The sequence below is a fragment of the Pseudopipra pipra genome, chromosome 1 (assembly GCF_036250125.1).
Source record: "Pseudopipra pipra isolate bDixPip1 chromosome 1, bDixPip1.hap1, whole genome shotgun sequence".
NCBI classification, from domain to species: Eukaryota; Metazoa; Chordata; class Aves; order Passeriformes; family Pipridae; genus Pseudopipra; species Pseudopipra pipra.
This window is the reverse complement of record NC_087549.1, coordinates 155,893,068-155,919,073: the sequence shown is the minus strand read 5'-3', so window position 1 is coordinate 155,919,073 and position 26,006 is coordinate 155,893,068. Positions and strand designations below refer to the sequence as shown.

The 26,006-nt window shown below is 50.7% G+C and overlaps 3 protein-coding genes across 7 annotated transcripts; 2 read left to right on the top strand and 1 right to left on the bottom strand.

Moving 5' to 3' along the window:
* Positions 1 to 4,743: 4,743 nt before the first annotated feature.
* CHPF2 (chondroitin polymerizing factor 2) lies at positions 4,744 to 9,982 on the bottom strand. 2 transcript variants are annotated; one of them, XM_064640198.1, is made up of 4 exons: positions 9,474 to 9,982; positions 7,089 to 7,653; positions 6,492 to 6,674; positions 4,744 to 6,228 (listed from the first exon to the last, which is right to left on the bottom strand). In XM_064640198.1, exons 1-4 carry the CDS (start codon positions 9,743 to 9,745, stop codon positions 4,966 to 4,968), a joined length of 2,283 nt encoding a protein of 760 aa, XP_064496268.1. In that variant the 5' UTR covers positions 9,746 to 9,982; the 3' UTR covers positions 4,744 to 4,965. The 2 variants fall into 2 exon arrangements, with proteins under 2 accessions (XP_064496268.1, XP_064496276.1); XM_064640206.1 differs by having other exon boundaries at positions 7,089 to 7,687; positions 9,474 to 9,977.
* A 201-nt stretch (positions 9,983 to 10,183) lies between these two features.
* ABCF2 (ATP binding cassette subfamily F member 2) lies at positions 10,184 to 20,771 on the top strand. The gene is made up of 15 exons (XM_064640217.1): positions 10,184 to 10,258; positions 10,470 to 10,636; positions 13,014 to 13,226; positions 14,148 to 14,330; positions 14,644 to 14,815; positions 14,970 to 15,065; positions 16,163 to 16,265; positions 16,348 to 16,443; positions 16,549 to 16,668; positions 17,225 to 17,314; positions 17,544 to 17,654; positions 17,916 to 17,978; positions 18,441 to 18,569; positions 19,354 to 19,557; positions 20,166 to 20,771. The coding sequence occupies exons 2-15, from the start codon at positions 10,483 to 10,485 to the stop codon at positions 20,301 to 20,303; spliced, it is 1,872 nt and encodes a 623-aa protein (XP_064496287.1). The 5' UTR covers positions 10,184 to 10,258; positions 10,470 to 10,482; the 3' UTR covers positions 20,304 to 20,771.
* A 2,133-nt stretch (positions 20,772 to 22,904) lies between these two features.
* On the top strand, positions 22,905 to 25,795 carry LOC135405579 (late histone H2B.L4). Of its 4 annotated transcripts, none has more exons than XM_064640305.1 (3): positions 22,905 to 24,484; positions 24,595 to 24,720; positions 25,426 to 25,795. In XM_064640305.1, the coding sequence occupies exons 2-3, from the start codon at positions 24,601 to 24,603 to the stop codon at positions 25,660 to 25,662; spliced, it is 357 nt and encodes a 118-aa protein (XP_064496375.1). In that variant the 5' UTR covers positions 22,905 to 24,484; positions 24,595 to 24,600; the 3' UTR covers positions 25,663 to 25,795. The 4 variants fall into 4 exon arrangements, with proteins under 4 accessions (XP_064496375.1, XP_064496363.1, XP_064496367.1 ...); XM_064640293.1 differs by having other exon boundaries at positions 22,906 to 23,718; positions 24,396 to 24,720; XM_064640297.1 differs by having other exon boundaries at positions 22,906 to 23,718; positions 24,373 to 24,720.
* Positions 25,796 to 26,006: the final 211 nt, after the last annotated feature.

Genomic DNA, 26,006 nt, shown 5'->3' with positions numbered 1-26,006 from the left:
TGCTGTACAGAATGTTTCATGATGAATGTGTGACAAGGCCACGCTCAAGGCCAAACAGAAGAGAGCAAGCTCCTCGGAAAAGACCTCTTCATGCTGGAGTTAAGAATGGAGGAGTCTGCTAAGCAAGAATACCTTGCTGTAGTAGCTGGGGAAATGCGCACCTGTTCATGAGAGTATCGTGTCCTCTGTATCTGCTCATCTGATCTGACCAACAGCAACTCCAAAACTTTTGTGGAACAGCCTAGACCATCTGTAAGTGCCAGGCTTGCACTCTCCAGAGTGTTGGAAATTGGCTCTGCTCCACTTTGGAGGGATAAGATTCAGCACTTGTGAGCTGTGATTCAGTGTAGCCATCCCAGGACCTGCCCAGACACACCTGAATGCTGCCAAGTTTGTCCCAGGGAGGAGGGGGGAACAGCCCCCTCTCTCAGGGGAGATGGGCTGCACATCCCGCTCACATGGCAGAGCCACATCACTTATATTCCAGTCTTGGAGAAGACTGATGTACACCATGATCAGATACAGTATCTGAGTTCACAATATCTGGGTTTGTTTTTTTTTAAGTACACCGGTTAGTTAGGGATAGAGTGGAAGTTCTGTCACAGGTGAGAAGATGAAGAGTTTGTTTTCACCTGTTTCTTGAAGTTAAAAATGCAGCAGGGACAGAAGCTTTTTGTGTTTGTACCATATACTGTATGTCTTTCTCCGGGATCAATGCAGACTGTGGCAACAGGATACATCAGCCAGTCTAGGACATCCAGTGGAAGAAATTCACTACAACTGATGACAAGGAAGAAGACTATCCAAGGGCATGGAGTGATGTACAAGAAAGTGAAGTACTAAAGTACACAGTCCCAGTGTCGGGGTAACACAGACACCAAATGAGGGTATGCATTTCCTCAGGGGTACAAGGTCAAAGATGACCCCACTGTAGTCCACAAACTCTGTATCATGATCCTCACATTGTTCATCATTTCTGGCTGAACTAAAGCACATCCTTGAAAAAGGTCTAGTCCAAAATGACGCAAAAACAGTGGTATAGAGTCAAATCATAAGCACACGTGACTCGTATACTCTGTCACTGAAAGTGGCCAACACTGAATGTCTAGAAAATATCATCACAGTGCTCATTTCCTGAAGGTTCTCATAGCTCCAAGGGATTTCTGGTTCAGAGACCTTCTGTGCCAGAGCTGTTGGATTTGTGGTTAACAGCCTTTGATGGATTTCTCTTTTGTATCTTTCATCCACTATATATTGACAATCATGAAACTTAAGGCCACGAAGGACCATTAATTCTGCCCACTTACATTTGACAAGTAATTTCACACAGGCCTCCAATGATCTCTGTTACACAAACCAAGTAAATTGTAGTACACTGGAAAAGTTACCACTGTAATTTCACTAGCTACTCACTTTCAGCACTGAAAGCATGTGCCTGTTTCCCCTTGGAATTATTTGTTACAGTTTAAAGCTGTTAGTTCAGTGGTTGTTGTGCCTTACCCCTGGACAATTAAAAGCCTCTTTAGTATCCAGTGTTTTCACTCAGTACATGTATTCATACACTCTAATCAGTGTCTAAATCATTAGAGTTCATAGAATCATAGAAAGGTTTGGGTTGGAAGGGGCTTTTAAAGGCCATCTGGTCCCTCCTCACCATAGGCAGGGACATCTCCACTCAATCAGGTCACTCCAAGCTCTGTCCAACCTGCCCTTGGAGACTTCCAGGGATGGGGCAGCCTCAGCTTCTCTGGGCAACTTGTGCCAGGGCCTCACCACCCTCATTTTTAAAATGGTCTTTCTTATATCTAGTTTGAATCTACCCTCTTTTAGTTTAAAACCATTAAGCTCAGTTTAAAGCCATTACCCCTTGTCTTATCACAACAGGAGTTCATCTCACATAAAATATTTTTCCAATCTTCAAGTAAGTGTCGTGAATCTCTCATACATTCTTTTCATTCTTTTTTTTTCTCTCTTCCCTTCAAGCCTTAAAAAAAAAAACAAACCAAAAAGGCTGTGAGCTCTGCCCTTTTTACTGTCTCACATTAACAGCATCTGTTTCCCCAAGACTGTCTATCTGTTAAGATCTGTTATGTCTTAATCCTATACTGTCAGCTTTACAGGGCTGGGACAGCTCTGGATTTTAGTGTCTAAAATAGTGGGTCCTAGACAAATTAAGCTGCTGGCACTTTAATACAGTCAATTGCTTCACAGACTTACCTTTTTCTTTTAACATGCAGTCCTCTCCGGAGGAGTGATACACCTTCATCTTCCACAAGTATGTAAGTTTGCACTTGACTGTTTTAAGACAAAAATTGATGTGAAGAGCCTTACTCTGCTACTCTTCTCCACTGTTATCTTCTCTTCACGACTTTTTTGCAGTTTTTTACATCATCTGCATATTTTATCAGTAGAGATCTTACATTTGCTTCCAAATAATCCATTAAGTGTGAAACAACACCGGCTGGAGAACTGCCCCCCCTGGGCAGACCCATTCACCTTCCCAGTTACACGAGGGCTGGAACAGCCTGGGGATAGTAAACTAAAAATGCCATAAGGCAAATGCTGTAAAGAGGAAAGAAAATAATCAAATTAAATGTTGAATGAATTGATCCAGCATTACACCAAACAAGACCCAAGTTGGTCATTTCATATCACCTAATCTCACCTTGGAATGCAGAGTGTTCACCAGTAAAAACCAGAATCTCCAGCTTATGGACTGGGCAGTTTGCTGACAGTATTTTCTGCCTTTCCTTTCCCAAAGAGCTGGATTGTAAAAAATAATAGAATCAGCTTCCAGATTCTCTCAAGCTCTGCATCCTCTCTGGCACCAGGAGGTTGTTTTCCATGCAGCAGAATCTCCTTTGCATTCAAGACCCCGAGCACCCCATCCCAAGGTGAGCAGCATCGGGGCTCTCGCTCTGTCCGTCTCTGCCGTGGCACCCGATCCCGCCGGCAGCCGCTGCAGACCCGAGCGTGCACAGGCCTGTGCTGCTCACAGGCAGGCCTGGCTTTGCTGCACAAATTCATTGCCCACAGGACAGCCTCAGCCAGCTCATCGTACAGAAAGGCCTGCAGGCAACTCTCGGACCAGACCAGCCATTCCTCCACTCCTGTGTCCTGACCTCAGTCTAAAATTGAGACAAGAAAAGGCAAACATCCTTTCTGTCTGACAGCAGGAATAACAGACAGAGTTGTTTTCTGGCAATCCTGTAATAGCTATAATGGCCAAAAAGGGAGAACCTGCTCTGCAGGTGGGGTCTGCAAGGCATGCTGGGTGTGGATCAGAGGCCTATTTGACACTGCACCATTCGGGGTTCCCTGACTTTAAAGGATGTGAGATGATGTACACTATTCTCTTTATCGTGTTAGCTCTCACACATTTTAAATGGTACCCTACCCAGTACGACCACCTTTCCTACTGGGATCATAACCTCCCTGTGCAAAACAACCCTTTTAACAACAGAGGGTTTCCCAGGTAGCTGCCCTTGTCCTCAGTCTGTGAATGTTTGCTTAGCCACAAACACACATCCCCCTAAGACACTGCAGAGATCTGGCTTCTTCCCATGTAAATGTAATCAAGACATGCCTTACTTGTTAAACAAACAAATCCAAGACTTCTATCAATTTGAACTAATGTTCCTGACTCTTAATACTTCTTTGAAACATTTCTAATTTTTCAGCATCTCTTTTGATGCCAACACCAGAGCTCCACCTCGTGCTCATCATGAGATGAGTATAGGGAATACAACCTCCCTCCTTCAGCAGCACCCCTGCAGCCATGAAGGGAGTCACTCACACTTGCTGGCTCATCACACAAACTCACAAGTTCACATCGGGGCTTTCATTTCTGGGATATTCACCGGAAAGATGATGCGGGAAAACTGAAAAGTAAAAAGATTAGTGGGGTCCTGATGGATACCAGGTTAAACATAAGCCAGCAGTGTTCCCTCCAAGAAAAGGTGGCATCCTGGGCTGCAGCAGGAGGGCTGTGGCCAGCAGGTAAAGGGCAATAAGCTATCTCCTCAGCACAGGTGAGACACACCTGGAGTCCTGTGTCCAGTCTGGGCTCCCCAGTACAAGACAGACATGGACATACTGGAGCAAGTCCAGCAAAGGAATGTGGAGATGTTAAGTAATGGGAGTGTCAGTCCTAACAGTGAGACTGCAAGAACTGGGATTGTTTCACCTGGACAACAGGCTCAGCACAGTCTCATCCATGTGTGTCTCAGTGATGGGAGAATGTAAGGAAGACACAAACAGCTTCTGCTCAGTGGTCTCTGGTGACATTGCAAGAGGCAACAGGCACAAACTGAAATGCAAAAAATTTCATTTAAACACGAGAAAGAACTTTTCGGCTGTAAAAGTTACTACACACGGGGGCATACTGCCAGGAGGGATTGTGGAGTCTCCATCCCCAAGACATTTAAACTGGAACAGCTCTGAAGCTCTGGAAGAGTCAAACACAGCAAAGTGAAAGTGGTTGAACAGCTTTGCCCAGCTGAATTGGACAAGGTGTGTTTATGCCTCTTGAAAAAGTGAATGCATAAACACACAAACATATAGGAGGGTGCAACAACAGCCCTGAGAGTACCAAGTCAGAGTAACTTTGTCCCAATATGTAGCTCATGCTCGCTCTCTCCATGCACTGCTCAGCAGAATTGCACAGCTTTAAGGTCAGCTCTACAGCTTGTCTCACTTCCCTCATCCCAGAGGCTGCAAAGTTTACAAGTGACCACATTAGTCTGCCTGGAAAGAAAATTAAATTTATTAAAAAAACCCAAAACAAACAAACCAAACCCCCTCCACAGAAACAGCCTCTCTCCATAGCCCGTGTGCCTCAGAGTGGGGCCCAGAAAGTCTTCCTCCTCCCTTGACCTCACATGCCCTTCACCCATGGCAAGGCTGGAAAGGGGATGGAAAGTGCCAAGTGTTAAGGTGCTAAGAAGCTCTTGATGTTTCCATCTCTCAAGTGCTGTTGGCCTGTTCCTGCTCAAAGAGGGCCATGGCCAAATGTGAGCGGGACGCGAGTCCTTCCAAGTTGCTGAGCACACAGCGGTGGTACAGCTCCTCACTGAGCCGGGGGTTGCAGCTCCTCAGGGTGTACTTCTGCACCAGCCCTGGCTCCACAGCCCTAAACAGGTGCAGACCAGAATAGTGGAGGAAGACATCAAATACCTCCATGCTCTCCAGCACCTCATCTCGGTCCAGGATATCGGCTGCGAGCTTGGTACGTGCTGTCATATAGTCAGAATTATAAAAGCAGGCCTCAGCAAAGGAATGTCTGTCAAAATGCCCATCCCTCAGGAAGTCAGTGCTGGAGGAAGCTGTCTGCTCACCACGGTACACCAGCGCAGGGTTGAACTCCTGGAAATGCACAGGAAAAAAGACCTGCCAGTTGCTGATGGTATTCATGCGACAGCGGTTCAGGAACTCCATGTTGATTTCTGTCCAGACACTGGCCAAGAAGAACAGTGTATCCACAGGGTGCTTCTTTGAGACTATATCCATGAGCTTCACTTGTGATGGCACCTCTGTTTTAACACTAATCCATGGGATTTTAACTTCTGCATAGCGTTTCTCCAGCTCTCCTACCATGGCTTTGACTCCAGCAAAAACATCCACCTGACCGACTCTCTGGGCATCGTAGGGATGGTAGACAAAAAGCAAAGTCAGCAAGGCATTATCATGCGTGTCCAGTGTGTTCATAGCAAACATATCCAGGAAGTTTGCCACATAATCCAGGTCCTGCACTGTCAAGGGAAGCACCAGCTGCACCCGTGTGGCCTCTGTCACATATGGCATGGGAATAATTTCCACCTTACTTAAGGGTCGCACCAAGCTCACTCGCTTAGCCAGAACGTGACTGTGGCCCTTCTGGGTGACAGCCTCCAGCAGCAGGTCCAGTGTGTACTCCATGCCCCGCGTGGGGTCAAAGCGCCGGTAGCCGTTGAGCAGCTGCCTCTTGCTGAAGCGGAGCAGGGGCTGGTACCGACGGTTCAGCTGCTCCAGCGCCGACTCAATGATCTCACCAACATCTGCTTTGCTGGCTCCAGATAGCTCACACTTTGGGGAGCCGTCAGGACAGGAGAAGAGGTGCTGCTCAGTGAAGTAGTCCCAGTTGATCACCTCAAAGCGGGACTTTGGAAGGAACGGGGCGTTTATTCCCACAGGCCAGGTCACGCCTGCCTCGCCTGCAGGGGTCAGTGCTGTCAAGTTCCTGATCTGCATCTGTGCAAACAGAGAGCACAAACTGAGCCCCACCACGTTCTCAAAGGGGTCCAGGCCAGCTCCCCTCCAGGCCCCCCTCACCACCTACAAATGTCACACCAGCAGTTTCAGGTGTCAAAGTGCTGTTTGTGAGACACAGGGCTGCAGCCTGTGTCTGGCTGACAGTCATCCACAAATGGAAGCAACAATCTTCCTCTACTGCAGTAAAATAGAAGGAAATCTGTTTGGTCAAGGACTTTTTGCAGGTATTTCTCACCACATACCTGGAGGTCCTGTATCTCCCGGTAGGCTCTGTCCAGCTGGATCCTGCTGAACTGCTTGTGCAGCCGGTACATCAGGGTCATGTCGGAAACAGGGTGCACTGCAAGAGCTGCTTGGAACTCCTCTTCTTCCTCCTTCTCTGGCTCAGTATTCTTGGCCAGTTCATAGGTGTGATAATGCTGGCCCTGAAGCAGACAAAAGCCAGGAAGACTGGAATGGAATCCAAGTTCACAGAGCAGCTTTTCCTCACCCCAGACATGCACCTGCCCCTCTTTCCATATGGACTGAGATAAAAAGGTACGAGTCGTCCCTCCCACCCTAACCTCCATTTTCTTCTTGGTACCAACATGCCCTTTATCCTACCTCCAAAAACCTGTGGATCAGACCCTGGTAGTAGGCCAAAAATTAAGTCACGTGTGTGCTCTCTATCTCAACATCACAGCTATGATTCTGGGCCCCTCCCCGACACTGCTATAGCATACAGCCCCTTCCTCCTCTGCAGCTCACAAAAAAGCCACTTTGCTACAGAGCAGGGACCAAGTAAGAGCATGGGCTGTGTCAGGCTCAGCTAACACAAAACCTGAGCTGGGAGGTAGTACCTGGAGCTGGGAAACGCAAGTGATGCCAAGGAAATCAATGATGCAACGGCCCAGCCACTCATCTGGCCGCACACTGAGTATCTCATTGCGACAGCTGTCCAGGTGTGGGTGGAGCTTCAGCAGCAGGCTACGGGAGAGCAGGTAGCCAAAGCCCCCATGACAGTAGCGGGCCTGCTCATCCCCCCCGATGAACTCCTCCGCTCGCCCCAGGTACACATCCTGGTTAATGCTCAGGTGCGTCACCAGAGCCTTGACCTGCTCAGCCTGGGCATAGGTGTCATCTTGCATGATGTAGAACCAGTCATAGTCAGAACCAAAATGCTGATGGATATAGTTCATGGTCTCGTACATGAGCCAAATGGGCCGCTCGTCTCCGTGGGCCACCAGCACCATTCCATGGGGCACCTTGGCACTGCGCAGCCCCGTGAAGTACAGCAGGCGTGGGAAGTGGTGGGCCACCGTCTTGTTCACTGCCACTGCCAACGTGTTCATGGTGGCCTTGGAGGTCAGCACAGCCACAAACAGTCTCTCATGGAATCCCAATTCTGTCTGGATATAGCGAGTTCTGTAAAGGAAGGACATACCTATATGACAAAGAGCTGGAGAAGAAAAATCGAGAATTATGGTAACTTGGGATAAATCCTTATTTGCTGGAGTCAACCCATGGTGAAACAGTCAAGCCTAGATGCAAAGCTTTAAGAGAAAACTCATTAGTGAAAATCCCATTTTGTGAAAACACTTGCTTCCTTCAAGGCAGCTACAATCTCACATCATTTGTGTGAGCTAGAAAACCATGCCAGTGTAATTAAAATTAAAATACCACAGAGCTAACCACTAGCAGCTTAGGAGGTTTGCTCAATTAAACCACAGGAAGGACTGTTAAGGAGTCCCTAGTGCTGGGGGCTGGGGTGTGCCAGCTGCACGTGGGGCCCCGAGTGGCAGGAGATCACTGGAGCCCCAGGCCATGAGCCAGCAACAGTTGCTGGCCTTGGCCTAACAAAGGGTCCAAAGCCCTGCAGGACCTGGTGAACAATGAGAAGACCCCAGACCAAAGCTCACCATTGGACCAAAAGGCACATGAGGACGCACATGAAGAGCATGTAGAGAGATTGTGAGGGTACAACAGCCCAGGAGTCCCTTTGCTCAGAGTCCCTCTGCAGAGGTACCAGCCTGAGCTGTTCTGATGTTGCTGCACCACAAATAAAATACCTAAAGGAACCAAAGAAACTCTGCTACAGGAAGCCTGGGGTCGAGGGAACTTGTCTGACAGTGGGACTGTGGTTTGTGGAAGGAGCTGAGGGGGTACCTGTTGGGTCACCAGAGCCACCACTGCGAAGGGACCCCGGTCCCAGCAGTGACAGTCTGGGTGGTGCCAGTGTGACCCCCAGAGTGGCCCCTGGATGGTGAGGCAGGAAAGTTTCGTACAATATACTATTGTAGTGTATTACATTACATCAATTGATTATTGTTAATTGCTCAAAATTTCCTTAATGAATAGACTGCTTAGAAAACTTTTCAAGAGTAATTTAACATGTTCTATTAGACACAGGTAACAAAAGAATCATAGAATTCCAGAACGGTTCAGTTGGAAGGGACCTCAAAGCTCACCCAGTCCCACTCCCTGCCACAGACAGAGACACCTTCCACTAGCCCAGGTTGCTCGAAGCCCTGTCCAACCTGGCCTGGAACACTTCCAGGGATGGGGCAGCCACAGCTCCTCTGGGCAACCTGTGCCAGGGCCTCACCACCCTCACAGGGAAGAATTCCTTCCCAATACCCCATCTAACCCTGCCTTCTGTCAGTTTGAAGCCATTGCCCTTTTTCCTGTCCCTCCAGGCCCTTGTAAATAGTCACTCTCCATTTCTCCTCCAGGTTTCCTTCAGGTCCTGGAAGGCCACAGTCAGGTCACCCCACCCTCTCTTCTCCATCTGAATAATCCCAATTCTCTCAGTCTTTCCTTATAACAGAGGTGCTCCACCCCTCTGACCATCTTGGTGCCTCCTCTGGACTTGCACCAACAGCTCCATGTCCTTCCTGTGCTGGGCCCCAGGGCTGGAGGCAGCTCTGCAGGTGGGGTCTCACCTGAGGGGGCAGAGGGGCAGAATGCCTCCCGTATTGAAAAGAAATATTCTCAATCTTCTTGGGCACTTTTGTTGCCTTTTTTTCCCCCCTCAGGTTAATTTCCTAAACAAGTGTCTTCCACTCCTTTAAGGTGACAATCTTGGCTATCGCCTTGTTGCATCACGTTGTTCCTACACAAAGTAATTCAAACAGCAAATTCCACCTTGAACCTGTTCACTCACGCCGAGATTTAGAACCCCAAATACCACCCACACGTGACTATTTTCCCTGAAGGAAAGTCGGGCCAAAAAGCACAGAACTTACCTGAGCACTTTTTTGTAAGGCTTGTTGGGGTCTCTGTAGTACGGCACAATGCGGGGCCTGAAGTCCTCGTGGCCCGGGCCCGGCCCCCCCTCCGCTGCCTCGGGCGGAGCCCCGCGGGCGGGCGGCGCAGGTCGGCCCGGTGCCAGGCATCGCTCCTCGGCCGCGCCGTGGCTCCAGGAGGCACGCAGGAGGCTCAGGCTGCAGCCGAGGGACAGCCCGAGCAGGAGCGGCAGAGCGGGCCGCAGCGCGCCCAGCACCGCGCCCAAGCGCATCGCGGCGGCTACGGCCGGACCGAGCTCCCGGGGGACATGGCGAGCGGGGCTCTCTCACCCGCAGGCCGGCGGCAGCGCCGGGGGCGGGCCGGGGCTCCGGGCCGAGGGCGCGGGAGACAGCAGCGGGCCCGTCCCGTCCGCGCTGCGCCGCTGCCACCTCACCCGCCGCATCGCCCCTCGCCCTTCCGCTTCCGCTCCGCTCTCGATGGTGCTGGGCGGCCGCTCCGCCCCCCCGCCTCTATGGTACCGCAGGGGCGGGGCGGGGCCGGCTCGGGGCACGCCGGGGGGCGCGGCGGCCGCCCAGGGCCGAGCACCGCCCGGCGCCGGTGACGCTCGGCGCTGCGATTGGCCGGAGCGTCGGGGGGGCCGGTGACACTCGGCGCTGCTATTGGCCGGCACGCCGGGGGGGCCGGTGACACTCGGCGTTGCTATTGGCCGGCGCGCAGGGGGGGCGGGGCGCGCGCACGCGGTCGCGGCGGGGCTGTTGCGACAGAAGGAAAGCGCGAGAGGCCGGTGCGCGCGGGCCCGGGGGGCGCGGGGCGGGAGCGGCCGGGCCGGGCAGCGCGGGCAGCCCAGCGGGCGGGCGGGAGCCCTCGACAGGACCGGGCGGCGCAGCGTGCTACGGGCCGGGGCCGCCGGCTCGCGGGGTCGCCGGGGCGGGGAACGGGGGCGGGGCGACCCGGGGCGGCGCGGCCTAACGGCGCCTGTCTCCCCTCCATCTCAGCCCCCCCCGCGCCATGCCCTCCGACCTGGCCAAGAAGAAGGCGGCCAAGAAGAAGGAGGCGGCCAAGGCCCGGCAGCGGCCGCGCCGGGCCCCGGAGGAGAACGGCGATGCCGGGACGGAGCCGCAGGAGGTCCGGCCCCCGGAGGCCAACGGGACGGCGCTGCCAGGTGAGGGAGCGGCCAGTCCCGTGTCTGCCCTGGGTGTCCCGTGGTGGGGGGCCCGGCTGGGGCTCGGCCGTGCCCCGGCTGGGTGAGCCGGGACATTGATTCTCTTCGGATGAAACACCTCGGGCACGGGCTGCGCCGAGCCGGGCGGCTGCGGCAGCTGCCGTCTGGGCCACTCTGCCCCGGGGCAGCAGGACCCCCCGGGGGCTCCACATGGGCCGTGTGTGTAAAGGATGCCCGTGGCCCTCGCTCGAGGCACGGCAGTGTGAAGATGGAAAGGGCTGATGACGTCTCCCCCCTCAGACAGACACTGTCCCGATCTTCTGGGCTTCTACTTGATGCCCTGACCTTTTTGGATTTTTTTTTGGTTTTTCGTTTTGTTTTGTTTGGGGTTTTCTTTCTTGCTGCAGGGACCACTGCAGCACTTGAATTCTTTCTGTTCTTGGTGCTATTGCTCTCACCCTCTCCTCACCTGTTTCTCTGGGACGTACCTGGTTTGCAGAGTCTGAGAGCCTGTCTCTAAAAGAGACTTTGTCAGAGGGCGCTGTCGGCCCTGAAGGACATAGGTAACGCTTACCGAGGGACAGCTTGCTTTCGCAGCCACGGGGCTCTCCCCCCGTGCGGGGCTCTCGCTCTCGCTCGCCCTCTCTCTCTCTCTGTCTCTCTCTCCCTCTCCCCGCCCCGTGTGAGGCTGTCTCTCTGTCTCTCCCCTTGCGGGGCTCTCTCTCTCTCTTTCTGTCTGTCTCTCTCTCCCTCTCTGTCTGTCCGTCTGTCTCTCATTTGCATATCGCCTCCCTATTGGTGCAGCCCGGGGCGGGCGGGGCGGTGGGAGCGGCGGGGCCTGTGCCGGGACCGGCGGGAATCTGGGAAAGGCTCTTCCCCCCCGAGGGGGTCACAGTCACAGAATATGCCGAGTTGGAAGGGATCCACGAGGATCGTCGAGTGCAACTTCTAGCCCTGCACAGGAACAGCCCCAACAATCCCAGCATGTGCCCCAGAGTATCATCGAAACACTCGTGGAGCTCTGGCAGCCTTGGTGCTGTGCCCACTGCCCTGGGGAGCCTGTTCAGTGCCCCACTACCCTCTGGGGAAAGAACCTTTTCTCATATCCAACCTATACCACGCTCTGGAACAGCCCCCTAGGGCAGTGGTCCTGGCCCCAAGCCTGGCAGAGCTCAAGGAACGTTTGGACAGTGCTCTTGGGCCATGGTGGCATTGTTTGGGTATCCTGTGCCAGGCCAGGAGCTGGACTGGGTGATACTTGGGGATCCCTTCCAGCTCAGGAGATCCTGTGATTCCATATGGGTCGATACTGGCATATTTCTTATTGGGAGTTCTCCATGAGCTATTTACACATCAGGGGGAAAACGCCCTTGCCCCTCTTTGCTTCCTGCTCTGTGGCACTGTCCAGAGGGGTCCCGTGTGACCACCAGTGACATTTTGTGCTCCTTGGCTGAGGCACATTTGCTGTGGTGTTCACAGTGATTTGGCTGAGTGGGTGGTTTTGCCAGGAGCACTAGATGCTAGCAGCCAGGCTGTCGTTCAGCTCTCTGCTCTGAGCAGCAGCGGCGCTGCCGAGATCCCCAGTGCCGTTTGCTGCTTCCAAGGGCAGCATCTCACTGAGCAGTGAAGTTGGGCTGCAACAGGAGGTCAGCATGACAGGAAAGAGAGTAGCGAGGCCCTGGCACAGGCTGCACAGAGAAGCTCTGGCTGCCCCTGGATCCCTGGAAGTGTTCCAGGCCAGGTTGGTTGGGGCTTGGAGCAACCTGGGCTTGTGGAAAGTGTCCCTGCCCCTGGCAGGGGGTTTGGAATTAGATGCTCTTTAAGGTCCAACCCAAACCATTCTAGGATTCTGTGATTGTATGATTTGCTGTTACTGTAGGAGGAAAGGAAGAGGGAAACATGCAGATGAACGTAGTAGCTTCTCCGAAAATGAGTAGAGCCTGTTCCAATGCTGCTGCTTCTTCTCTAACCTTTCCCTTCATTCATTTTCTAGCCAATTTTTTTTTGGCTAACCCTTTCCTTAAGCTTGCAAGCAGTACTCTGTAAGGTCTCTTCCTATCCTAGTACTTCCTGCAGGACGGGTTAGTCTCATGACACTCAGATAACTGGCTCGCTCTTCTGGCTGCTGACTTAATTCTGATGGTCCTATTTCATTTATATGGTATTTAGATATTTAGCAGGTGGAAGTTCCTGTTAGACTATGTATATCCATCTGCTAAGATGAAAAGCTGAGTGTCATTGCATCTGAGTGTCCTCCACTCTTCCATAGAAATGGGGGCTGGGAGTTGTTTTTATACCCCTGGGCCTTTCTGTACAGGGGCTTATGGCTTCCCTTGTATTTGTAAATCAGTAACGCTTCTGATCTTCCTGCGTATAGAGGTGGATGCTCTTACAAAGGAGCTGGAGGACTTTGAATTAAAGAAAGCTGCTGCCCGAGCTGTGACAGGAGTGCTGGCCTCCCACCCCAACAGCACTGATGTGCACATCATTAACCTCTCCCTGACCTTCCACGGCCAGGAGCTGCTGAGTGACACCAAACTGGAGCTGAACTCTGGGAGACGCTATGGCCTGATCGGACTCAATGGCATTGGTAAGCTGTGGGGATGTGACATGGCTCCCTGGAGCTCAGTGAGGGTGTTGTGCTGCTGAGGAGCTGGGCAGGTGCAGGTGGGAGATGCTGGAAACTGGAAAGAGGGCTGTTGGACAGAGATGGCTGGGCCATGGCAGTTCCTGTTCTCCCATGTCTCTCCCCAGAGAGGAGAATTGCTAGGATTGCTGATAGAAGTCTGAGAGTGCATTCTGGCTTTGGACTGTGCATTTGAACTTGTTTCGGTGGAGAATTGGGTGAGATGTCTGGGATCTGTAAATCTGTCTGATTCCTGTTTACATGATTTGCTTAGTAGTGCCAGTAAACCGAATAGTGATGGTATTGGTCAAAGAACGTGCACATTATGGAGGAGTAAAGAGTGTGTGGTTTGGCCTGACTGTGGGAACAACTGTACAGTGCCTGGAGAAGGTGACGCTACATTGAGAGATGCAGAATATGGGTGTGATTGGAGAAGTGCTAGTAAGAGTGACCAGCTGCTTTAACCTTCAGGAAAACACTAGTGTTCTCTAGTGATGAGTACTTTACTTCCCTCTATGTTAGAAGTCTTTGGAATATGGGGCCCTAGTAACAGCTGTTAGACCTGGTTAGACAGCAGGAAGTACAACAAAGTTCTCTAAATCTGAGCAAGGGCTGAAGTGAAGTGGTTTCCAAAAAGCTTCTTCGTGTCTCAGTCCTGTCCTTGGGGTGGTGACCCTTAGCTGTGAGGGCAGCTTGTCACAGTGAGGCAGTGGGCTTTGCTGTGTCTCCAAGTCTTCTGGCCTCTTGGGCAAGAAATTGCTCAGGATTTTCTGGGCTTGAAAAGGGAGGGAGTCAATGGGATCTGAGTGCATTTCTTCTGTTTCGCTGTGACATTGGATCTCACTGAATCCAACAATTAATTGTGGAGTGGTTATCTGCACACAGGGAAATCCATGCTTTTATCAGCCATTGGGAAGCGAGAAGTGCCCATCCCAGAGCATATTGACATCTATCACCTGACGCGAGAGATGCCCCCCAGTGACAAGACCCCTCTGCAGTGTGTGATGGAGGTGGACACAGAGAGGGCCATGCTGGAGCGAGAGGCAGAACGTCTGGCTCATGAAGACGGTAAAGCTTCTCCGAGTCCCAGGGGACATTTCCTCCGTTTCCTTCCCCACCAAAGAAAATTTGGGTTCCTTGGCGGAGTTTTCACATGTTGTGGCACCTATTTCCCCCAGCTGCCACATGGCAGTGACGCTAATGGAATGACAATTCTTTGGATGAATTATTCCATGCAGCTTCTTAAAAAGTGTCTCAGGCTTGGGAATGGAGGGTGCTGAATAGAAGTAGGGCAGAGGGCTTGTGAGCTTTCCTAGCTGTGCAGAGGTGCAGCTGAGAGCCCTTTACTGGCAGAGGTGCTGACAGGCAGGCTCTCTTTCAGCGGAATGTGAGAAACTCTTGGAGCTATATGAACGTTTGGAGGAGCTGGATGCTGATAAGGCAGAAGCACGGGCCTCACGTATCCTTCACGGCTTGGGGTTCACGCCAGCCATGCAGAGGAAAAAGCTGAAGGACTTCAGTGGTGGCTGGCGAATGAGGGTGGCGCTTGCCAGGTGAGTGCTATAGTGCCTGCTGCCTCCTGGGAGAATGCCCGCCTGCTCCTGACTCTGAAGAGCCATGGACACAGTTCTGAGAACTCAGAGCAGAGCTAAGAGATTTTGGGTTACCCGCACTCACCCTACGCCGTCATCTCCCCTGTCCTTGCAGAGCCCTCTTCATTCGGCCTTTCATGCTGCTGCTCGATGAGCCCACAAACCACCTTGACCTGGATGCCTGTGTGTGGTTGGAGGAAGAGCTGAAAACGTAAGCACAGAGGAGTTTGCTGCTTCTGTGGGTTGCGCTTTTCTGCTGGAACATCTTGTCAGCATGTGAGCAAGTGCTGCAGGAGTAACTGTCTATGGTTCTTGTGCGTACATAACTGTGTTGTGGTAGCAGTGACATCTTCTGCTTGCTGCTGTGTGGGATTCTTGATGCAAGGGTAACAAATTCAAGACAGGCCCCGTCTCCCTGTCACTGAAGAAATGAGAAATGCTGGGTTGTACTCCCAAGTTAAAGAGGCTTCCTGGAAAGCCAGGAGCAGGCCTTGGTGGCCTGTGTACAAGCACCGTGGGCTGTACCAGTAGCATGAGCTTTCTAGACCTGGCTCCCAGCTCATCTCCCTGCCCACCGTTTCTCTGTTTTAGCACAACTGTAGTATCTGAGTGTGCTGATTTCATCTATTGTGTTGGTGACTGGTTTTCATAAACAAAGGTAAAATGTGAAGGTGTAAGGCAAAAAGCTTAGGAATAGTTATGAAACTCAGGTTATCTGGGGTGTACATTAAAAGGACTGTATTGTGAGAGGGGCTTTGCCTTTGCAGAGGTTTTTCCATCGGCTTTGTCAGTTAAATCTTTTGCATCCTTCCTTTAAAAGTCAGATGTTTTAGGGAAGTAGTTTGAACTTCTTTTTGGGAGGCTTTGACCCATCGTTGTATGGAATTGGAGTGCAGCCAGGCACAAGGTGCCTAACAGATGGGAGTCTACAGGAAGGGGACAGTGAGCAGTGAAGGTTGAAACTTCTTGGAAGTGTGATGCTAATGAAGTCAGCTACATCAGTAGCATGAGTCACCTGCCACATGGGCAGCCAGCCCTGGGCTCCTTGTGACAACAGACAAAGACTGGTCCAGTGGTGCAGGGTGTTTTACCACAGTGAAAGGTGTTGGCAGGATTTACTCACAGCAGCTGGTTGTAGCTGCTTTCCTGCCAGTTTCCTAGAGCATCTCCCAGGCTGTGACCTTTTTGTTCTTAATCTGATTGAAGGCAAGAGAAATCTGGTGCATGTGAAGCCTTTGTCACCATCAAGGCCAACAAACAGGAATTCTTTTCCTAGCTTAGTCTCTAACAACTTACGTGGTGCCGCAGGTTCAAGCGGATCCTTGTGCTGATATCCCACTCCCAGGACTTCCTGAATGGCGTCTGCACCAACATCATCCACATGCACAACCGCAAACTCAAGTACTACACAGTGAGTAAATTGTACCCCGTGCCACCAGCAGAAACAGGAGCTGTTCTCTGGGCACATCTGATATCCCACCGTCTCTTTCCAGGGAAATTATGATCAGTATGTAAAGACTCGTTTGGAACTAGAAGAAAATCAAATGAAGCGATTCCACTGGGAGCAAGATCAGATCGCCCATATGAAGGTACCTGCCTGGCTGCATAAGCACCTTCCTACCCATGCAGGTGGGCATCCCTGCCCCTTCTCAACCTTGTCTCTGTGGCTTTTGGCTGACTTTGCTTTGTTGCAGAATTACATTGCACGATTTGGCCATGGCAGTGCAAAGCTGGCCAGGCAAGCTCAGAGCAAGGAGAAGACTCTTCAAAAGATGATGGCTTCTGGCTTGACAGAGAGAGTTGTGAATGATAAGGTAGGATCACACATGGGATTGCATCTAGGGATCAGTGTTGGAAACCTGGGCAACAGAAGTAGAATGATCTTTAGCAGACAGAAGGAATGGCTGACAAAGCTGGGAGCAAGAACAAGATACCCTTCCTGATGCCAAGGATCCCTGTACTCAGCATGGAATAATGCTGAACAGTGGGAAGAGGAGGAGGAGTTTTTAGGGGAGGAAAGTGGAATTGTCATACCATTGAGGCTATTTTGCAGATACAGAAATCAGAAATGGGTGCCAAAGGCTCATAGGAGATGGGGGAGGATTCTCAGAGCAACTCCTACTGGTTTGAAGAGTACAAGCCCACATTTGCTTCAAGGGGGAAGAAATAGGGACTTGTTAGGCAGCAGATGAGCTTGCAAGCAGCTCATCAGAATATATCTGTGAGTAAGTTGATAGAGGGGCTTATAAAAAGTTGCAGTCTGGTGCCTTGGTCTACAGTTGATGTTGGTAGTGAGGGATGGTTGTACCAGAATGTCCAGGCTGTCTCGTGCTCCGGGGTGTCTCACAGGTGGATATTCTGTGTTAACAGACTTTGTCATTCTACTTCCCACCCTGTGGGAAAATCCCCCCTCCTGTCATCATGGTGCAGAATGTCAGCTTCAGATACAGCAAGGATGGGGTGAGTATGGGGAGTGTGCATACACAGATCCCTTGTGCTCCTGCTTGGTTTGGGAGTGGGAGGCATTTGGCTGAGCTTCCTGATCAGGCTGCAGCATATGACTAGTGGAGCAAACTCCTTGGCAGTGTTCATGCTGGGTCTGCTGAGGACAGAGCATTACAGGTGCAGCAGAGGGGTCTGGGGAGCAGTGAAAAAGCATAATATGTGGCATGATTTTTGTGGTTTTCAGCCATGGATCTATAATAACTTGGAGTTTGGGATTGACCTGGATACCCGTGTAGCTCTTGTTGGACCCAATGGAGCCGGAAAGTCAACACTGCTGAAACTGCTCACAGGAGAGGTTTGCTTCCTACATTGTCTACCCTGCTCTGGACCTTTATTCTTGGGATAGTCTTCAACAAAGCTGCACTTATTTGCCAGAACACCCCAGTCTCAGGCCTTGGAAATCCTGAGGTCTCGTTGCAGTATAGGGCTTTTTCTCTCAGATTACGTGTTCAGGCTGCCTCCTCTGTGCCAGAGTGGAGATGGCTGGATTCTGTATTTCTGACATACAGCAAGAGGAGAGATTTCCTGCTGAAATGATTTTATCTTCCCTTTCTAGCTGCTGCCCACAGATGGGATGATTCGCAAGCACTCACATGTGAAGATCGGTAGATACCACCAGGTACTCCCTGCAGCAGCCCCCAGGGACAGGGAATGTAGAGGAAAAAGCTGTCAGGAATGAGGAAACTTGCCCCTCTAGTTCTGCTTCTAAGGCCCCTCCCACTGCTGCCCTTTTGTACCCAGAGAAGGGGGAAGGAACTGTCCATGGAATGGGCTCCAGCTCGTGTCCTTACCCTGCTGACTGTGGTCCTTCCCGTTCAGCCTCCCACCTGCTAATGGCAGAGCTGGTTGCCTTGTGTTTGGTGGTGGACAAACCTGCTATTCTGAAACAGCACTCTGCTCCTGAAATTAAAGCTGTTGCATAATAGTTCAGCGCAGGGCCTATCCTGTGGGTAGGATTATTGGCTCTTGTGTTCTGCCGCTCAGCTGGTACCAGAGGGGTGTGAGGTGTAAGGGGGGATGTGCTTTGGGCCATGAAGTGGGTGCCCTGCACAGCCTGAAGCTGACTTTTCTTCTCTGGCAGCACTTGCAAGAGCAGTTGGACTTAGACCTCTCACCCCTGGAGTACATGCTGAAATGCTACCCAGAGATCAAGGAGAAGGAGGAGATGAGGAAAATCATTGGCAGATATGGTCTGACAGGGAAGCAGCAGGTAAGTGTGAGCTGTTGAGGTTTGCTTTTTGCTCATTAGGGGAGTAGAGCTGCTGTGTTTTCTGTTCCTCCACTGATGTCTGACAGTGTGATACAGTATGCAGCATGGCTCACTGTAGCATCAAAATCCAATCCTTTGAAATTGGAGAAAAAAATGGCTCACAGCAAGACATGGGTTGGAACGGGTGACCCCCTCAGAATCTGGGTGAAAAGAAGACAAGTTGTGTAGTGCTAGACCTGAGCACACTTTAATTGTAACTTGAACTAGTTCGCTTATCTCTCATTTCTGAGATGAATACCAGCCAGAAGTGTTAGAAGATCTCAGCTGGGTGTGAGGTCCCCTTGGTTCAGACAGGAGGCTCACCAGTGGTACTAGCAAGTCCGAGCATGACGTGCTCCTGTACATCATACGTCACGTGTGACAGGAGGTGTCAATGTCACTGCAGTTTAGTGTTGATTTTTGCATTGTTTTTGCCATTTATCACTGCAGAAGTTGAGAGTAGTTTGATGGTTACATCATTGAACACCAGTCAGACCCCAGTCAACTGTCCTTGCACATCTTTGGCACAAGCTGGGTCTTGCTGGGGAGACTCATTCTTCAGTAGTCCCTGGAATTCCCTTGTTCCATGGGTGGGAGAAGCTCAGTGTAGGTATAAGGCTGACTGAACATTTGTCCTCTTGTGTCATGGAGCTGCTGGGGGCCCAGGGTGAGACCCAAGTGTTCTGGGTCAGGGTGGCAGGCTGTGAGGTGCCTGCAGAGCCTGAGCTGTGTCTGTGTTGGGCAGGTGAGCCCCATCAGGAACCTCTCGGATGGGCAGAAGTGCCGTGTGTGCTTCGCCTGGCTGGCCTGGCAGAACCCCCACATGCTCTTCCTGGACGAGCCCACCAACCACCTGGACATAGAAACCATAGATGCTCTGGCAGATGCTATCAATGAGTTTGAAGGAGGAATGATGCTTGTCAGCCATGACTTCAGACTCATCCAGCAGGTAACAAAAGTCATTAATTTTGTCAGAGCACCTTTTTAACACTTTAAGTAATTAAAACAAGGTGTTTTCAACTCACTGGCTTTTACATATCCCAAAAAGATGGGTGAGTGAAAAAAAATCACTGCACACAATTCCTTTACTGTGTTCATGTTAAACAATTATTGAGATAGCCCAGGAAAATATTAGGAACTTGAAATATAGAAAAAAACCTAACACAAATGTCAAATACTGATTTGTCAGCTATAGCTTTGGCCGCAACTTCAGGTATAATTTTATTTTTCAGTGTGTTATATCCAAGTAGTTCAGGTCAAGAACTACTTTTGTTTCAATTCCCAGTTTAGCAAGAAAGGCTTTTCTTCTTAATGCATGAATGAAATCAGAAATGTAGAGGGGTCCAGGATTTTCAGTTATAAAATCTTGTATAAATTATGCAGAAAAAAACAAGGAAGATGTTTCTCTGCAGATGCTTTGTTTGGTAGTTGAAATGTGAGAGTTTCTGAACTTTTCTTGCCAGACTTCAGAGAATAGTTTTTAGTTAACTTTATCATTTTGATAAGATTATAAAATGCTGTACTGCAAACCTCTCCTCCTCGTGTGCTTGTTCTCAGGTCGCACAGGAGATCTGGGTCTGTGAGAAGCAGACAATCACCAAGTGGCAAGGGGACATCCTTGCCTACAAGGAACATCTCAAGTCAAAGCTGGTGGACGAGGACCCGCAGCTCACCAAACGGACCCACAACGTGTGAGCTGAGGAGCCCCTGGCCCCGGTGCTCTGTGGGGCCGGCGGTGGCCACGAGTCACCCGCCCGCCGGCAGGAGCGGGACTGCTGCTCTCGCTGGCTTTGTTCTAGGATTGCTGCAATACTGCTTCCCCTCGACTTGCCTTGCACCTCTGTGTCTGGACAGAGCTCTTCTCTCCCAGTCTGGCTACATTTGGGCAACCGTTTCCATATTAAGATGATGTCCCATCCGAGCCAGGCCCTGGAATCTGATGGCCCAGGGTCACGGCAGCGGCCGTCAGGGTGTCTGAGCTGCAGAGTAACACAGGTGGAGACCCCAGCCCAGCTTCTCCTGCCTCTTCCTTCCCAATTTCTGCTTCAGTTTAGATACTTCACTTCAAACTCCTCTGGCCTTGGTTTGTTTTTAACTATTATTTAACAGTGTAATTAACAGATCTGCCTGAGAATCCATCAGTCAATAAAGAGGGAAGAACAATCTTGTCTTGATTTGTGAGCTGTGGTAGTTGGGGCTTGCAGTGGCTGAGCTTTGAGTGAGGATCAACCCTTCCTGCTGAAGGTTCAGTTCCTCAGTACAGCCAAAGCTGTGGCAGAACTTGAGAGTTACATGAAGTGGTGAGTACTGAGCTCTGCAGGCACTAAGCAGCGAGCAGGACCCTCACACCTGGGACACCTCTGCTCAGCCAGAGCCAACACCGGGTTTCCAGCAGGTGACAGAAGGGGGAACAAGCCACTGATGCTTCTGTTGTAGATGGTGGCAGACACAAATTGAAAGGGTTGTGGATATCAGTCAGAAACACAATGTAGATCTATGGAACACCAGCATGTGTCCTCTGCAACACAGTGGCTCAGGTGTGGCTTTTTCCTTCTCCCTGAATTGTCTAATAATGAGACTCAGTAATGTAGGATTTCTGGACTATGAGTTATTTTGTCCTTGCAAGTTTCTTGCAGACTAACCAACTAAACTTATTTTGTTTGCAATAACAGATTTTTGAAAAAGTTGGTGTTTAAACCTCACCCTGTGCCACAGAAGCTTGAATAAAACAAATTTTTAATTTATTATTAAAGCAAAAAAGTACTAAAGGGAAAGGTAGCAAATCAAACCAAATAGATTCTTTTGATCATGAGTTATCATGACACATGAGAATGGCTGCACTGGTCATGTGAAGGGTTCGTGTAGCCCAGCAGCCTCTCCAGGACCACATGCTGCCAGGGGAGAGGAAGGACAGGACAAACGTAGGAGCTGTGCTCCCTTGCAGTGCTTCCTCCAGTGCCAGCTGACTGACTTTGACTTTTGGGGTAGAGCATTTCCTTGGTTTTCTTTCCTAAAGGGCCTGTCGAGGTTGTGACTGCTTCTGTGGAAGCACTGTGTGTCAGTCATAGGACAAATGTCACAACAGGAGCTGCTTCCAGTAGATAAAACAGAACCTTCAGGTTTTTCACTGTTTTTAGCAACGATCTGAGAGGAGAACAAAAAAAGTAGTTTCTGATAAAATAATGCAGATAAATTATTGTATACTATATATTATTATATAGTATAAATGCTTCCAACTTAGTTCTGCAGAAAAGTCTAGATAGCAGTGAAAAATCACTTGGATGAATATCTCACAGTGGAGTACTCCAAAGTTGTGAGGTGGAGTGGGGGAGTAAAAGCAACCCATAGGGAAGCGATTACTCAAAAAGCTAATGGGTCACAAGAGTTAAACAAGAATAGATTAGTGCTTGTCTGTTTGTTCTGCTCTCTGGGTTGTAGGAAGTGTTGGTGAGTTGAAAGGATTGCAAAGTAGCTCTGAAAATGGTGAGGTCAGGGAGTCCTGTCTGAGGCTACAGCTGTTCATCCTGCTCTTCCTTACTCCTACCAAAGACTTGGCAACAAATCACTGCATTTCAGATCTGAGTGGCAATAGTAAATGTAGGATACAATCTTACACTGAGTTCTTTGGGAATGTTAAATCCTGAGGAGGGCCTGGGGACGCTGGGATGGCAGCCAGCATGACAGGCAGTACTCGAGCATTCAAGAGGAGAGCTGTGTTACCTGTCTGCTGCTGCCAAGAGAGGGGAACTTCTTGGGTCCAGAGATGTCTCTGATTTATAAACAAGGACCACAGGTACATGTTCAAAGCAAAAGCAGCTGTAGCTGCACTAGAGGTCTCAGTAAGCCAAGACTTGTAAAATGGAATCTATACACGTGCTTTATGAGCCTTGATTTAACCTTCATTTGTTCTGTGGTGACACTGCTCATTGGACTGCACTGAAGCAGCTCCCACCCAACAGATGTCGTGGAGCATTGATCTGAGGCAGCCACAAGCTGGGGCAGTGGCACTTAGAGCTGTTTCAGCTGGGACTTTTCTAGTCTTTTACGAAAGCAAAATTATAGATAAATTACAAGAATTACTCCTTAGTTGCTAGGATGGTCTTTGAAAGAAGTGGCCTAGAGCCTGCACATTTACTCTTGCCTGTGATCTAAAACTGAGGTTGGCTCTAACACAGCCACAGCCAGAAGTGACAGGTGCAGGGTTATGGGATTCCTTTGTCTATGTGCTGCAAGTAGATCCATACACCACCAAAAACAGCACGAGGAGGAGCCAAGCCCAGCACACAGCAGCACGGACAGCCTCTAGCACATGCAGTCCAGGGAAGCAGATGGTGATTCCCCAAACCTGGGAGTTCAAATCTGACTCTACTGCTCAGTGGATGAGCCTCCACCCTTGCTGTGTAAAGTCTCCCTGTGCCTAATGCCAAGTGATCAGTTGCTGCTCCTCCACCAAAGGGCTTCCTTCTAACTAAACATTTTGTCAGAAAAAACAGCTGTGTGCGTATCACTGCCAGTTGCAGACATGGCAGCAGCTGGGAAGGGATACAACAGCCCCCAGCTCCTTCATCACGAGAGAGCCCGTGTACTATGACCTGAGACCAGGGTCACACAGCTCCCCTTGCGGTGACAAGTCTTCCCCAACACAAAGGTCTCACCTGTTCACAGCTCTGTGAACTGGGGGGTAGTGGAATGTCCCTCAGAGTGGGGACCCTGTGTTGTTCCTTGTCAACACACAGCCTCTTACAAAGCACAAGTGGTGATGTCACCTGCTCCTTAGTCCCAGTGTGAGTCCCTCCCATTCCCAGAGTATTCCACTACCCTGTATCTTCAAGCCCATTCTTCTTCACAAAGAGCTGCCATGACCCTTCCAGCCTGTCCTGCCTGATCACTAATGTTTCAGTTCCTGGGAGCAAGAGGCCCTTCTGTGACACTGAACAACCTGCCCTGCCCTGTCACAGTGACGGTTATTTGCACTCACGGAGGGTGATCAGGTGCCTCTCCATGAGGACAGGCCAGAGTACAACAGTTCAGTGAAACACTGTGGGCTGCACAAGCAGAAGCAGAGTCACTGGTTGATGACTGGGTCTCCCAGGCTCACTCCTTGGAAGAGGTGATTTGCTCAAATATGCCAGTATGGCATGTGCCCCTAAGCAGGAGACTGCGCACGGCAGCACAGAGACCCCGGCGTGTCCCCCACCTAGACGAGCATACTGGCACGGTCCTTCTATGAAATTGCTGTTGTGATGCCTGCTGAAACGTTTCCATTTCCCTCCAAAGGACAGAAAACTGTTTTGTTCACTTCTCTACTCTGTTGCTGCACATCTTCCTAGCTTAGCCTAATTCCTGTGTCATATTTACTCTTGCTGGTGTGATCGCTGGTTTACAAGACAGATCAAATCCATACGTGGGGTGTCAGCCCTCCCCTGCCTCCCTCCTGGCTTTCCAGGCCCTGTTCGGTGCAGCAGGTAGAGTCCCAAGAGCGGGTAGCTGAGATAGCAGGGGAATCTGGCTGGTGGGGAGTTTACAACGCAGTGACATTCCCTCCCATTACCGAGTTCCCGCTGAGGGCGGTACTTGTTCCATAGCACAGATGTGATTCCACCCATTTGACTCTGGAGTACCTTGAATACTCTAGTTCACACCCTTGCACCAAAGGAGGATCTCTTCTTTCACCAAACCCCTGGTGGACCTGGGAATGGCTCTTCTCTGGCAATTTTTCCCCTGTGAATCTGATGCTACTGCTCTTGCCTCCCTCTTTGCCCAGGTTACCCTCAAACTTTTTCTCAGGTCTGAAAGTTTAATTGAATCTGTCACTTCCAAGCTCCTCTCAGGCCAGCCACCCTTCATTTAGTGCCCAGAGAAATCATCAGCCACAGGTGTGTACTGCTCCTGCTCCCTGGGGGGGGGCTGCACCTGAGGCAGGTTAGGGTCTGTGGCCTGTGCTATATAGCCAGCCCCACGGCACCTGCTGGTTGCTCTGTTGGAGGCTGAGATGAGCTCGGAACCTAGGAAGAAGCGTGATCATGTTTCCATCTCTGGGGACAGAATATCTAAGAGGACACCTAAGAGAAAGGAAACCTTTTCAGTCTATATTTACAAAGTACTGAAGCAGGTGAGTAAATATTTCTTTTCTGCTAGAAACTGCTTTATCCATGAAGTTACTTCTACCCATTGCATGTTAACACTACAAGAGGAAGGAAGGAAAGAAATCTGCTTTTTAGTGAGATGAAAAAAAAGGTGAGTGGGTACAGGAGAGCCCCAGTTGAGGCTCAGAAGCTGGGGGGGGGAACAGATTCTGGGGGTGGGAGACAATAGATGGATCTAGAGGAGAAGGGTTTCCTAGAGAGAGCAAGTGCTGCTGTATGGCTCTGCTTGAAGAAGTAATTGAATAGAAGTAAAGAGGGCAGGAACAGCTCCTGCTGGGCTTGTGAGTAGGTGTTAAAATCTCTGGTGAGATGAGAAAAAAAAATTTTGGAATTGGCAATGCACTGTCTAGGCCACAGTCATCAGCATGAGCCTGTAGCAGGTTCTGGAAACTGGGGTGTTTTCATCCCTCGGAGTCTTGTTTTCCACAGGGATTGTGGGGGGGCTCCCATCGTGCAATCCCAAAGCTGCTGTGGCATTATGGGAGCCTCTCTTCAGTCTAATGCAAGTAGCCCATGACTTGAGACCCTCAGGGTGGCAGCTGTGGGTCCCTTTGGTGTTAGAGTGCCCTGTCTGGGATGGGAAGCGGGGCCCTGCTTTTCTGGGGCGGCTGGGTCCCTGTTCCCCCCAGGGTGACGGGTGTGTGAGACGGTGTTCGGTTACCCCCCGGCAGGTGCACCCGGACCTCACCATCTCCTCCAAGGCCATGAGCATCATGAACTCCTTCATCAACGACATGTTCGAGCGCTTGGCCTCGGAGGCCTCGCGCCTGGCCCAGTACAGCCACCGCTCCACCATCAGCAGCCGCGAGGTGCAGACGGCGGCCCGGCTCCTGCTGCCCGGCGAGCTGGCCAAGCACGCCGTCTCCGAGGGCACCAAGGCCGTCACCAAGTACACCAGCAGCAAGTGACCACCCGGCCCCAGTGAAACCAGCCCGGGCCCCGCTTCCTGTGGAGTCTTGCAGGAGCTGGTATTGTCTTACTCAACTGAGAAAGCAAAGCCTCCTGTTGGCTGCCTGCAAATAAAAAAAGCATAGAAATACACATTGTGTCTTTAATTTTGGTGTTGCAAAGTGTGAGGCAGTTTGAACTGTGGTGGTGGGGGTTGTTTGGTAGGGCTGGAAGAACAGCTGCTGTTTGAAAACAACCACACACAAGTAGGAGCAGGGACCACAGGGCATGCCTGAGGAGAGCTAGGGCTGTTCTGGGAAGCAGAGTGAGTTCTCCACAGTTCTCCAAACTCTTTATCCTGGTT